Raw genomic sequence first — 14,672 nt, forward strand, 5'->3', positions numbered from 1 at the left:
AGTTAAGGACTCGGAGATGGTTAGAGGGGAAGAAGAGGAGGGGTGGAGAGGGTCCTGCTGCTAAGGTGTGACACGGTGACCTGAGGACACTGGGGGCCCAGGACAACTCAAGGCTGACCAAGTACGGTCACTGAGCTAGAAGCTGGGCTCCTCCCCTGTGCTCACTGGGCTGCAGCTTAGTCCACAACTTGAAGCTCTGTCTGCTGGGGTTAGTGGTCCCAGCAGCGTCACGAAACAGCACAACTGAGCAGGTGGCCGCAGTCACAAGACAAGGAGGGAGGGGGGCACCTGCAAGGATTCATCAAGTTGAACTATTAGAGTAATCATGAGAAGGAGGGAGAGAAACACTAGCATGTGTTGAAGATTTAGGATATGCCGGATACTAATGCTTCTGTATTTCAGTAGCTTTTACAATAACCCGAGTGTATGGATACTGATATTCTATTTCATAGATGCAGAAACTAAAGTTTGCAGATGGCTCAAACAGTAAAGAATCGCCTGCATTGTGGGAGACCTGGGTTTGATCCCTGGTTTGGGAAGATTCCCTAGAGAAGGGAATGACAACCCACTCCAGTATTCTTGCTTGGAGAATCCAATGGACAGAACAGCCTGGCGGGCTATAGTCCAGGGGGTTCACAAAGAGTTGGACATGACTAAGCAATATACACTTTCACTTTCAAAGTTTGCAGAAGACATGGAATGTTCCATGAGTCGGTGACAAAATCAGGACTCAAGTTCACATCTGATTCCCAAGCCCGGGCTGTTATATGCAGTCAGCTGTATGGGCAGCCACAGGGCAGCTCAGGGAGAGCATGGTCCCTTCTTCAAGGAGTCGTTCCTCCCTGGGTGGCCCTGCCAACACCAGGAGTGGCTGCACAGCCTCCCTGCTGTTCAAGCCCCAGGGAGGCCAGATAATGAGCAAAGTGTACTTCTGGCCAACTGCTGCTCAGAGTGTGGACCCCAGGCCAGCAGCCGGGCAGCCCTGGGAGCGTCTCAGACTCTACAGGCACACCTGCGACCTTTGGAGTCAGACCTGTCATCCAAAGAGATGACTCAGATGTACACTCAAGTTGAGAAGGACTGGCCCAGCCCACAACATATATCCTTTTTTCAATCAGCTGCACATGGCCAGCACTGCTCTTTCTCCTGTAGAAACCTGGTCTCAAGTGAGTTTTAAGTCACTGTATTACCCTCCCAACAAGATTAGCCTTTTAACTGCTTGATCCTCAGCAAAAGGAATTCCAGGAGTGGGTGGGCAGCCTGCTCTATACCCTGCAATCACACCATGCTTGCAGCCGCCAAACCATCACCATAGGAAGCTGGCCAAGTTTTTCCAGCAACGAACTATGTCTTCTCCATGCTATGATCACAGACCAGTTTGGGGGACAAAATAAGTATTCCAGGTAGCCAGATTACAAGCCATTGTGATTTGTGCAAGTCTGTCTTCTCTAGGATAATACGTTGAACAAGAAATTTCAGCAAAGAACACACTTTACTAAGCTCTAATTGTTCTCCAAAGCAAGCAATAACTCTTAGCAAGAGTAGTAATGATGGCAGGAAAAGGTACGACGTGGGTGGGAAGGGGTCTTTTGAAAGAATGCCTCGAGGGGGTGTTATGAGTCATGATATCCATGCTTAGGATGAATCCTTATATATTTAGAAATGAACCCACTCTCGGCTGTCAACACACACATTATTATCCTACTGTCGCTGGAAACATTCAGGGGCAAAAGAAAAAATATTGGGGGATGAAACAGTACAATAGCTAATGAGGCCTTATAATTAAAGGATATCTTTGCTCAAGGGGAAAAGAACGTATCACATCAGTTCTCAAAGGTAATAGCTAAGTAAAAGGTTCTTGGTCTGTTATGTATTATATATAAAAGGAAAATTATAAAATGGCAATCCACTCCAGTATTCTTGCCTGGAAAACTCCATGGACGGGGAGCCCGGTGGGCTTCAGTCCATGGGCTCGCAAAGAGTCAGACACGACTGAGCACTCAGTAGAACAGATGCCTCTTCCATCAGCCTTTGACGCTTGTCATCCCGCTTGATGTTGGGCTTCTCTGTGACAATCCACTTAGAAAGAAGCAAAACTGAAAACTGAACCACACCAGCTTACAAAGCTTGAGTTTTTATTTTCTACAGAATCTCACTGAACTTCTTAAAATGACTCAGAACTATCACCAAGACTATAAGATGAGAAATAGGACTTCCCTGGTGGTCCAGTGGTTGAGGATCTGCCTGCCAATGCAGGGGACATGGGTTCCATCCCTGATCCAGGAGGACCCCCCGTGCCCCGAGGCAACTAAGACCCGGTGCCACAACCACTGCCGCCCGAGCTTCACAACGAGAGAAAGCCCACACAGTGACCAAGACCCAGCACAGCCAGAAATAAATACATACATTTTAAAAATAAAATTTTTCTGGGCTCCAAAATCACTGTAGATGGTGACTGCAAGCCATGAAATGAAAAGACGCTTGCTCCTTGGAAGGAAAGTTATGACCAACCTAGACAGCATATTGAAAAGCAGAGACATTACTTTGCCAACAAAGGTTCGTCTAGTTAAGGCTATGGTTTTTCCTGTGGTCATGTATGGATGTGAGAGTTGGACTGTGAAGAAGGCTGAGCGCCGAAGAATTGATGCTTTTGAACTGTGGTGTTGGAGAAGACTCTTGAGAGTCCCTTGGACTGTGAGGAGATCCAACCAGTCCATCCTAAAGGAGATCAGTCCTGAATATTTATTGGAGGGACTGATGCTGAAGCTGAAACTCCAATACTTTGGCCACCTGATGCAAAGAGCTGACTCATTTGAAAAGACCCTGATGCTGGGAAAGATTGAGAGCAGGAGGAGAAGGGGACAACAGAGGATGAGATGGTTGGATGGCATCACCGACTCCATGGACATGGGTTTGGGTGGACTCCAGGAGTTGGTGATGGACAGGGAGGCCTGGCATGCTGTGGTTCATGGGGTCATAAAGAATCAGACACTACTGAGTGACTGAACTGAAAAATAAATGGTTTTATATGAAAATACACATCTTTCAAGCTTTGAATGATCATTGTTGCTGTTCAGTCACACAGACCTTTGTCAGCAAAGTGATGTCTCTGCTTTTTAATACACTGTCTAGGTTTGTCATAGCTTTTCCTTCCAAGGAGTAAGTGTCTTTTAATTTTGTGGCTGTATTCACTGTCCAGAGTGATTTTGGAGCCCAAGAAAATAAACTCTGTTACTGTTTCCCCATCTATTTGCCATGAAGTAATAGGACCAGAAGCCATGATCTTAGTTTTTTGAATGTTGAGTTTTAAGCCAGCTTTTTCACTCTCCTCTTTCACCCTCATCAAGAGGCTTGTTAGTGCCTCTTTCTATGATTCAACAGATGTTGGCAATTTGATTTGAATAATCATAACATCAAATAAAATACATCTTGACAGTTTATTCTAAGTAGCACCCAATGTACAACTGGAATGGAAACAGTGATTATATTTGACTGTTTCAACAATATACTGCTTGTCTTCATCTATATCCCACTGTGTTTAAGAAAAAAGGGTGGGGAGGGATTTAGAACTGCAAATCCTAAGAGATGTAAAGAAAACAGCAATATGAAATTACCCAAGAGCAAAAACAAACAAACAGAAGGGGTGAAAGGAAAATTAGCAGTAGTGATGAAATCTTGAGCTCACAGTGAAGTTCGTACACAAAACAGAGGTGATGAAGGTCTAAACACTTGCACAGTATAGCCATAAATTGGCTTCCAGTAACCAATAATCAAGAGGGAAATGGGATCCCATCCCAGTGTCTATATGTTTTGTTTAGTTTTACTTTTAATGCCCCAGTGAAGCACAATTATTTCAGGGACTAAAGGGATTTCTCAAATGGATCTTCTTAGGGGAACACTCTGGAAGGTGATGGACAACATCCTGAGTGAGGGGCACAGTTCTAACCAAACACCCACAGGAGCCATAAGTTTCATGAACCAGAGCAGGGGCAGATGGGAGCACCTCATGCGACATCATCACACAGCATCTCAGGCCAGCTCTGCAGCCAGACTCTGAGGGAACCAATCCTGCACCCACTGAGTACTCAGCTGTGACCACGAGTCAAAGGGTCAGGAGGCTACAAAACATCCCCAAGCTTCCGTTCCCTCTTCTAGAAAACAGGAGCCTCCCCTATGAGGTTGTAGTGAGGATGAAATGAGTTAATAGTTGAAAAGCGCTTAGACCAGTTTCTAGCCTAGGAAGTCTGTTAGCATTCAATTCACATGATAGGCGCATAAAACTTGAGGTTCTTGCAACTTCCCTGATGGTTCAGTGGGGAAAAATCTGCCTGCCAATGCAGGAGACACAGGTTTGATCCCTGATCAGGGAAGATTCCACATGCCACGGAGCAACTGAAGCCCCTGCACCCCAACTACTGAGCCTGTGCTCCAGAGCCCGGGTCCTGCAACTGCTGAGCTGGAGCACCTGGAAGCCCACGACCCACTACAAGAGAAGCCGGCACAGTGAGAAGCCCGTGCATCGCAACAGAGTGGCCCCCGCTCACTGTAGCTAGAGAAAGCCTCCGCACAGCAACGAAGACCCAGCTCAACCAAAAATAAATACATAAAAGTTGAGGCTCTCAAGTCTTAACTGTTCATCTGTGAAGCAAGGTGTTATTCCTCTTGCTTCATCTTGTGAAGCAGATGTTGAAGAATTTTCTAAGACTCATAGCAGAGCTACCGCAAGGAAGAGGACGACAGAACTTCTCAGCACTCATTTTTCTGAATGTTTCAATTAATACTCTGAATGTAAGTGAGCAAAAGTTCAGCTTTTTCACTAAATCCTCAGTATGTTCCAAATTGCAAGGGATAAATGTTTTACTCCTGCATAGGTATGGCTTTTGGTGCATGAGGGACATGTGTAAACTGAGCAGATACACTAAGGAACTTTCTGCTCATTTATTCATACATTAAATACATTAATTCTATGCACCAGGTGTTCTCTATAGAAAGGAACAGAATGCTGTTCCTTATTTTATAGTCATAACTCAACTGAACCCTCTCCCTCTCCCCTCCTGTACTTTTAAAAAATGAATAGTCACCTCCTCAATAATTTCCTTTCATTCTTTCAGAGATGACAGCTGAGGGATTTTAGTCAATTTCCACCAGTCAAAAAGCATCCTTCGAAAGTCAGAGTGGGGCTTCCCGGGCGGTCTAGTGGTTAAAAATCCTCTTGCCAATGCAGGAGACACAGGTTAGATCCCTGGTCCAAGAAGATCCCACATGCCTCGGAGTAACGAAGCCCATGCGTCACAACTACCGAGCCCACTGCAACAAGAGAAACCACAGCAAGCCTGTGCACCACAACGAGAGGAGCCCTCTCTTGCCGCAGCTAGAGAAAAGCCCACACAGCAACCAAGACTCAGCACAGCCAACAATAAATAAATAAATCTTAAAAACAAAGTCAGCTGATGTCACTCAAAGCCCCAGCCTGAGACAGATAATCTACTAGAACAGAGGAACTTTGGAGAGTTTCCTGAAGGAGATTTTTACAAAGAAGTGAGCAGGGGTGACAGATAAGAGCATCTCAGAGCCCTTCCCACTCCAGACCTCGGGAAAGGACAGGAAGCAGATACTGGAGCTGAGACAGAGTTGTGGCACTGAGATCCTGCATCGGTGGGGACACCCCTGCCTCACTCCCCTCCTGTCCTCTGAGCACGTGCTTGTGCGCACGTCCCACTGGCCAGACTCTGCCAAGAACCTGAGCTCAAGGAGAATATGATGCTGCCCACTAAGGCCGGCTGCTTCAGGCCCTGAGTGGGATGGAGAGTGGCTGGAGGGAGAGAGGGAAACCATTCCGCTCATGGAGGCTCGGGGATACAGTCTGAAACAATTAGCAAACACATCTTGAACTGGCTAACCAAATCTGAGCCAGAGAAGAGACTTGTGGCCACAGAAAGGAGAAGCAGACTTCAGGACTAGCATCAACAATGCTCAAGAAAAATGACAGTTAATGGTCTAGAGTGGCGCTACTCAAAGTGTGGTCCCCAGACTCACCCATGGAGCAACAAGGACAGAACCCAAGGGTGAGCGGGAGAAACCTTCATAACAATTGAAAAGAAAAAATTAGCATCTGTTGAATCTAATTTTTAAATGAGGCTTGTATTTTGAGGACATCCCTGCTACCTCAAATGGTAAAGAATCTGCCTGCATGCGGAAGACCCAGGGTTCAATCCCCAGGTTGGGAAGATGCCCTGGAGAAAGAATTGGCAACCCACTGCAGTATTCTTGCCTGGAGAATTCCATGGACATAGGAGCCTGAGGGGCTACAGTTCATGGGATCGCAAAGAGTCGGACATGACCGAGCGACTAACTTCTTTATTTTGGAAGTCTTTAGGGTTTATTTTTCAATTCATTTTTCTATGAATTCATTTTTACTGAATTTTACAAATGCAGTGGTCTGCGACAGTTTAGAAATGTTTTTTAAAAATGGGTCCTTTGTCACAGACTCTTTGAGAGGCATGGTCTAAGCAGTGCTTCTCAAATCTTCATGTGCCCTTGGGTTGGGTGGTGGTTTGTGCAGCCTCAGGGACAGTAGGGGGCACACACAGGCCAGAGGGAATGACAAGAGAAGGGAGGAGAGCAGAGGCTAAGGCTGAGTACCAGCTGCCTGGGAGAGTCATAAAACGAGTTCCAACCACAGCATCCTAGCAGCCAGGGCAAGGTGTCAGCCCTGCCTGTCCTCAACACCAGGCCCTTTCAGGTCCAGCCCTGCCCAGGCCTGAGCAGAGCTGGGGAGATGCCCTCGCCCTAAAACACAGGAATTTATATAACGTCTGCCCTTCACCCAGTCTCCCTGCCCTGACCTCCCTCCGCAGTTAAGAAGGCTACACTCTGTTCTCCTTGCACCCTATCTGATGTCAGCCAGGCCCTGGGCTTTGCTCTGTCACCCTGATGCTACCTGCCTCCTGGCTCTGCCCACCTGCACCCTCTGATAAGAGACCCCGGCCTGAATTCACTCAGCTGGGACCTCCAGATCCTGAATCAGAAAGGGTACACTGCATCCTTCCACCCTGCCATGCTCCGAGGCCCCAGCGTGCCCCCTTCATCCCGCCAGAGATCCTGGGACTCCATGTGCTTAGAACCAGCCACGCGAGGATGGCAAGAGGCTCCTGAGCCAGGGCGATCGTGAGAGGCAAGGGAAAGACCCCAGCGTTCACTCCAGTTATTCCATGATGTTGAGAAACTGAAGGTAAACCTGCAATCTCATTGTTCAGGAAGCTTAAAGCACATGGCTCAGAGCTCATCACGGATGATGCACTGAGTCAGGAAATTCCTACATGGCAGAGCATCTACATTAGGGGTTTGAGAGTTAAAGAGGAGTGCAAATAGCACAGGAGCTTGCCATTAAGTTAGAGAGACAAGGAACGTAAAGCAGCTCATCTGCAGGCTAAATGCCAAGTAGACCTCGCGTGGAAGAGTGGCAGGAACCGTGGATGGGTGGAGGGGCATGAAGTTGGGGCCCCCTGGTCTGGAGGGAGCTGCAGGGTCCCAGGAAGTAGGACATCCACGCTGTCTGCATCTCAAATCCACATGGGGACCAGGCTGGTGGGCAGAGCTGGAGCCAGGCAGGGAGCCTGGTCCTGATGGAGCCCTAACCCTCCCACCCAGCTCCTCAGGCCACCACTCTGGGGCTGGAGGGGCGGCCGGGGACCCACACAGCACCCCTCCTGAAGGCGGGCAGTGACCACAGGAAAAGAAGGTGGTTTGGTTTGATTCCCGTTTTTCTCTAAAAGAAGGAAATACAATGGAAGAATGGAAAGGAAAAAAACAAAAGTGAAGAGAAACCACAGAAACAGGAGTAGGGAGAGGAGAGGTTTGGGGAAGAAAAGAGTAAAGGAAGATGCGTGGTGACACAGGGAGGCTCCAGGGCCACTGGCGGGAGGAGCGGCAGAGGCTCTGGGGTGGGGGCTCTGGGGGACAGCGGGCAGTGGAGAGGAGGGGCCAGGGCCAGGGCTCCCCCGAGACAGTATATTTAACTCAAACTCTCACTGGAACCACTGTGAAGAATTCACGAAATTCAGTTTTTCCTTATATATGCTTGCCAATAATAGTAATAGGAAAACTGCCATGACTGAAAGCCAAAATATGCCTGAAATCATGAAAGTTTCACAAGGGAAGAAACAATTTTCAAGATTAGCTAAAGAATAAAAAGGTTCTTTAAAAAATTTTTTTCCATTTACTGGGCATTTTTCTGATTCTGTTGGCATTTAAAGATCTCTAGCAGGCTGACCTCATTCCAGGAGGAGCTGGTCAGAAGCTTATATTTGGGGGGTGGAGGATGTCAGGAAGCTCCAAGTAAGCTTTTCCATCAACACGTCCAATTCCACCGGGAATAACTGTGCCTTTTGTCATCACGGTATTGAGCTCTTCTTTATTCCCCAAAAGGAAAGATTTTCCCCATTGCTTTACTGTTTTTCTAACTCTAAAAGTAATACATGGGCTCAGTGAAAAAATACAAATATAACAGCCAACATGAATTGAGTTCTCATAGTGTGAGAGGCATAATTTTAAGAATTTTTCTCTTAACAAGTTTTTATTTATTTAACTTTTGCCCATACTTTGTGCTTTGTGGGATCTTAGTTCCCTGACCAGGGATCAAATCCACAATCCCTGCATTGGAAGGGGGAGTCTTAACCACTGGACCACTGGGGAAGTCCCTTTAAGAGTTTTTCTGTATTACATCATTAATTCCTCCCAACAACCTTATGAGGGTGGTTCTAGGTTCATCCCCTGGTCTCAGATGAAGAAACTGACTCCAAGACATTAACTAGAGGGCTCAGCATCACACAGCTAGAAAGTTCTGGAGCTAGATTTGCACCCGTGTAATAAGAGTGATGGATCTGAATCACACTGTAAATTGGATTCACAGAAGAAAGTAAAATTGACCAATAATCCCTCCATCCAGAGAAAGTACTGTTAGCATTTTAAATACCCTCTTGCCTGACTTTTTGCTTTGCTCATACACAGAGATAAAATGTCATCATACCATACTATATACACAGCATACCTACAGTTTGATTATTTTTTCTTTACACTATAGCACAAACATCTGTCAGATCAATAAAGACTCCCCCCTCTGTGGTAGCCTTCCTATGGTTGTCAATTAATTCACTCGATGCATCAGTTCCCTTACTGGATGTGAGATTGCTGTTTCCCACATTATCTAATTATGAACAATGCTGTCAAGAATATCTTTGCTCAAACATTTTGAGCATTTATCTCCTGCATTGGCAGTCAGGTTCTTTACCACTAGTGCCACCTGGGAAGCCAAACATTTTGAGCATTTACCTCATTATTTTCTTAGGATCAATTTCTAGAAGTATTAGTCCCATGACGAAAATAGATAACAATTTGTTAAGGTGCAAATATTCTAGGAAGCTTCAGTCCTGAGCTTCCAGAACTTTACTGAGAATAGATCAACAGATCCTTCACTCACTTGGAAGACAGAAGGCAGTGTGAGCTTATTGGAAGCCTAGAAGATGAGAGAGGGAGGGACGTCAATGACAACTTCTCTAAGGAATAGCAGTAACAGTCTACGCCTGCATGGTGCTTCTCAAGAATCAAAGCATGTTCACGTACATTGTTCATAAGCGTTTCCAGCCACAGCAGCGAGCCTCCGCCACACACAGAGGAGACCCTGCCAGGATGGCAGGACCCCAGCCTGTCTGGGTTCTATGCCTCAGTCTCTCTCCCACCCTGACCATCACCATGGGACCAAAGGCTGGCACAGCAGCCTAGACCCTTCCCAAGAAGCCAAGTGGCTCTCCTCTGGTCAATTCCCAGTTCTACTTAATTCCATACCAGTACCTTGGCATGCCATCTTCCTTATGTCTTCTTAACTGCATGGCCAACCCTCAAATAGGATTAACCTTTTCTGGAAAGCACTGAGGGTTTTGGTTCTGTTTATTTTTCTCTTGGCAGCAGGAGCCATGACCCTTGGAGTTCTCGAGCAATGAACCTCATCATATATTTTCCATCCAGCTCTTTGAGAGACAAATTCCATGTGGGCTGATGGACAGCTGGAGGGTGTGGGGGGCTAGCCCTCTAGTGCCTCCTCCTGGACCATAGGCCTCATCTTCTCATGGGAGGCCAAACCCTGGTATCACCCTTCCTGACAAGAAAAACCGCTCTGACTACTCTGCAGTGGCTGTAATCCTGACATATAAGCAAATGCCAGAGTCACAATAGTGTGTGACTCAGGGTGACCTGGTAAGCATCACCAATGAAGTCACAGTGACCTCTGTTCAGCACTTGATCATATTAACTTGTACTGGTAGCGAGTTTGGGAGAAAATTCCAGTAGGAAAGTGTTGCTCTTTTCTAGTACACTTTCCGTTCCTGCTTCTGATTCTTGGTTTATGTTGTTTGACTATAGCCTACTGAATGTTTGGGGTGGAAACATATTTTACTCATTTTCTGTTATGTCTGTTTTACTTGTGGCGCTGGTTAAATGGGAACTAGCAAATGTAAATGTTAGGGATATTTAAAAAATACAGCAGAGCTGTTCATGGTTAAAGCAAGACATATAACAAATGGGATAATATAAAAAGAACACTCTCGAAATTTATCTTTCCATTTTCATCACATTTTGGGGACGAAGGACCTTCCAGGACTTTTTAATTCCGTGGATAAAAAGAATAATATCATATGCTCCTTGACCTTAAGGACTCTTGAGAGTCCCTTAGAGAGCAAGGAGATAAAATCAGTCAATCCTAAAGGAAATCAACCCTGAATATTCATTGGAAGGACTGATGCTGAAGCTGAAGCTCCAATACTCTGGCCACTTAATGTGAACCTGACTCATTGGAAAAGACCCTGCTAAGCTAAGTCGCTTCAGTCGTGTCCAACTCTGTGTGACCCCACAGATGGCAGCCCACGAGGCTCCCCCGTCCCTGGGATTCTCCAGGCAAGAACACTGGAGTGGGTTGCCATTTCCTTCTCCAATGCATGAAAGTGAAAAGTGAATGTGAAATCACTCAGTCGTGTCTGACTCTTAGCGACCCCATGGACTGTGGCCCATCAGGCTCCTCCATCCATGGAATTTTCCAGGCAAGAGTGCTGGAGTAGGTAGGGTGCCATTGCCTTCTCTGGGAAAAGACCCTGATGCTGGGAAAAATTTAGGGCAGAAGGAAAAGGGAGCTGTTGAGGATGAGATGGTTGGATGGCATCACTGACTCAATGGACATGAGTTTGAGCAAACTCTGGGAGATAGTGAAGGACAAGCAAGCCTGGTGTGCTGCAGTCCATGGGGTCAAAAAGGGTCGGACACAACTTAGCAACTGAACAACGACAACTTTAAGGAGCTCACGGTGTAATGCGCCTACATGACACAGCATATATAGCAAGTGCCAGGGGAGGTTTCCAGCAGGGGATACCTGACTTACCTGGGAAAGAAAGTAGCCAGAGCAGGTGTGGAGCAAAGGTACTTCTAAGCGCCATGAACAGCACCCAAACAACGTCACAAAGCAGGAAATGTCACAGAGGGTTTGAAAGTGAAAGTGTTAGTCACTCAGTCATGTCCAACCCCATAGACTGTAGCCTGCCAGGCTTCTCAGTCCATGGGATTCTCCAGGCAACAGTACTGGAGTGGGTTGCCATGCTCTTCTCCATGGGATCTTCCCAACCCAGGGATCAAACTGAAGGCTCTTACATCTCCTGCGTTGGCAGGAGGGTTCTTTACCCGCTGAGCCATCAGGGAAGCCCCATGGAGAGTTCAGGGAATTACAAATAGGTCCCTGCTGATGTGGCATGGAGTCTGTGGGAAAAAGCGGCATCTAGAAAAGAGACTAGTGAAAAGGCAGAAGCTAGATGGGGCGGGGGGGTGGGGGGGGCGCTTATACACCATCCCGAGAAACTTGGGGTTTATTCTGAAAGTAGCGGGGAGCCATGAAAGGAATGTAAACAGGGAGAATGACATGTTTAAATCTTTGTTTTGCTCAGAAAACAATGAGAAAGATTGATGGGTTGATGGGTAGATGCCTGGAAAACCACCAACCTCAATCATTTCTACTGTTCCTATTGCTAGTCATCACATCTTTCTGCGCCATGAATGCCTGCAGGACAAGGGGAGAGAGCCAAAAGCAGAGGCAGGGAGATGGTTTAGAAGACATCACAGGAAAGAGCTGTCAGAGGCCAATACGAGGGTCGCGGCAGTGCAGTATCAATGGAGACAAGGAATGGGACTCCAGGATATGAAGAAGCAAGACGCACATTTTGTCTGACATCTTAGCAAGGTGGCGGTGGTCACAGTTCCTCTCCTGGCTTTGCTATGCCACCCAAGGATGACAAGAAGAAGAAAGATGTCAGAAAGTCAGCCAAGAAAGACAAACATTCTGTGAACAAATCAAGGGGCAAGGCCAAAAAGAAGAAGTGGTCCAAAGGCAAAGTTCGGGACAAACTCAATAACCTAGTCTTATTTGACAAAGCAACATCTGACAAACTCTGTAAAGAAATTCCTAACTATAAGCTTAGAACTCCAGTTGTCATCTCTGCGAGACCAAAGATCTGTGGTTGCCTGGCCAGGGTAGCCCTTCAGGACCTCCATAGTAAAGGACTTATGAAACTGACTTCAAAGCACAGAGCTCAAGTAGTTTACACCAAAAACACCAAGGGTGCTGGTAAAGATGCATGAATGGGTCCCACCAACTGCACATTTTGGAAAATAAAACTTCAAGAAGCAAGATATAATAAAAAGTAAGAAGGGGTGGGAAGAGAAGTGCATGAACATAGAAGAGACTCAGTGAGCAGCGTGCTGGTAAACTGGCTCCTGCAAAGAAGCCCTGATGTGTAACACTGGCCAATTTCTCTGGTGTAAATGCTCCCACCCAGGGCTGATGTCAGAGCTGGGAAGAGATACAGGGTATCAGCTTTCACCATCTCGAGGAGCCCCTGCAGGGCACAGAAGAGACAGCTTTGCCTTTAGAAAGCTTGCTTCCTTCTAGAGCAACAGCTGGGCTACATTTCCTGCCTCCTCACTAGTTAGTCTGAGTCTTTGAACCATTGTTTGGAGTGGAGCGATCTGGCCAGGATAAGTTATGCTTCAACTCTTACCTGAATGAGAAATAAATCAGCATTGTGTTTAGCCACTAAAGTCAGGATCTGTTTCAATCTTAAGTAATCTTAGGAAATCATCTTAATCCATGGAGTCAATGTTGATTCAGTTTTATGGCTTGAGGAAATAGATAGATGGTGGAAAAATACATCAACTGAGAAAAAGATATTGCAAACAGGCAACATGGCCAGAGAATAAGCAGTTTTTAGTTGAGAAACTATTTCTCAGACATTGTTTTCTATAACAGTGTTTAAAGTTCTTAGAATCTATCAACTAATGTACATTACCAATGTTTGGGACAGTGATTCAGAGAACTAAGCAAAACTGACATCTCAGAATTCTACTCTTGCTGTGGATCCACTCAGCTTCCTTGAGTTTTTCACACATAAAAAGAAAATGCCAGATTGTCAGATTCTCCCTAGTGTGTAAGTTGCTTAAAAAGCACTTCAAAGGCAAATTGCCACTTAAGGTTATTTCGGTAGCATAAAGGATAAAATTACATCCTCAGTAGCCCCAGAGGATTTTATCGGTCCTTGTTTTTCTCCCACTAACAAATGATTGGCCTTCAAGGGTTGTCTCATGATTATATGTTTATTAATAGAATATTTATTAATTATAAATTTGCTCTAAGATCTGTATCTTCTAATTATGTTATTGCTCTAAAATACTTAGATGGTGTGGCAAAGAGAACCAATTATCCTAAGTGGAACCAATGATCTAATTAACATCAGGGCCAAGGCTAGTCCACTCTCCCCAGAGATTTGATCTCACAGCAATATGCTTTCACTGACACCAGCGAAATCCAGGCCAACCCTGAATCATCCTTGGCTCATTCTACATTCATTCAACAAATATTTATTGAGCATCTACTATGTGCTGAACACTATGCAAGATGTTGGGAGCAGAACATTTTGTAGTGAACACAGAAAGACATCATTCCCAGATTCCTGAAGCTTATAGGCTAGAGGGTTCCTAAGAAATCTAGAACACTGGGTCAAATCCAAGAGCCATGCACTTTCTGGATTGAACTGTATTCACCCAGGGACCCAACTGAGTCAGACTCTTCATGACTCTTGGTGATCCAAGAATCCCAAGAACCAATTTAATCTCCAAAGCCCACGTGCTTATTAGGAAGCATCAGAAACTAGTCCAGGCCTTCCTCCCATCTGAGTCAGAACTGACAAAGGTTACAAAGAATGTTTTGGATTCATCCACCAAAGTTTAATAAAAGTTGAAGAGGACGGGAGCAAGGGGCGAGCTCCTAGAAGGTACCTGCAAACTAAATTCACTCTCAGATACATCTGCATCCATGCCAAGTTCATAAGAAAATAGGTAGACTAATGGGAAATTTCCCTGTGACCTATATTTTCTTCTTTAAAAGTTATAATGCTGTTTCCTTGGTTACTCTTAAGCTGAGAGCTTTAGAAACATTTTTTCTGGATTTCCTACTTTGTTGTTATTCAGTCGTTCTGTCTGACTCTTTGTGACCACATGGACTGCAGCTCACCAGGCTTCCTTGTCCTTCACTTTCAGAGTATGCTCAAACTCATGTCCATTGAGTCAGCCATCCAACCATCTCA

General features: G+C 45.7%; 2 protein-coding genes across 2 annotated transcripts in view; one reads left to right on the forward strand and one right to left on the reverse strand.

The window, feature by feature from the left end:
* LAMA3 (laminin subunit alpha 3) overlaps positions 1 to 14,672 on the reverse strand; it is a 260,738-nt gene that overhangs the window by 213,453 nt on the left and 32,613 nt on the right. The window lies entirely within an intron of this gene.
* On the forward strand, positions 12,178 to 12,672 carry LOC129635806 (40S ribosomal protein S25-like). The gene has a single exon (XM_055558993.1). The coding sequence runs from the start codon at positions 12,310 to 12,312 to the stop codon at positions 12,670 to 12,672; it is 363 nt and encodes a 120-aa protein (XP_055414968.1). The 5' UTR covers positions 12,178 to 12,309.

The sequence above is a fragment of the Bubalus kerabau genome, chromosome 21 (assembly GCF_029407905.1).
Source record: "Bubalus kerabau isolate K-KA32 ecotype Philippines breed swamp buffalo chromosome 21, PCC_UOA_SB_1v2, whole genome shotgun sequence".
Taxonomy (NCBI): domain Eukaryota; kingdom Metazoa; phylum Chordata; class Mammalia; order Artiodactyla; family Bovidae; genus Bubalus; species Bubalus kerabau.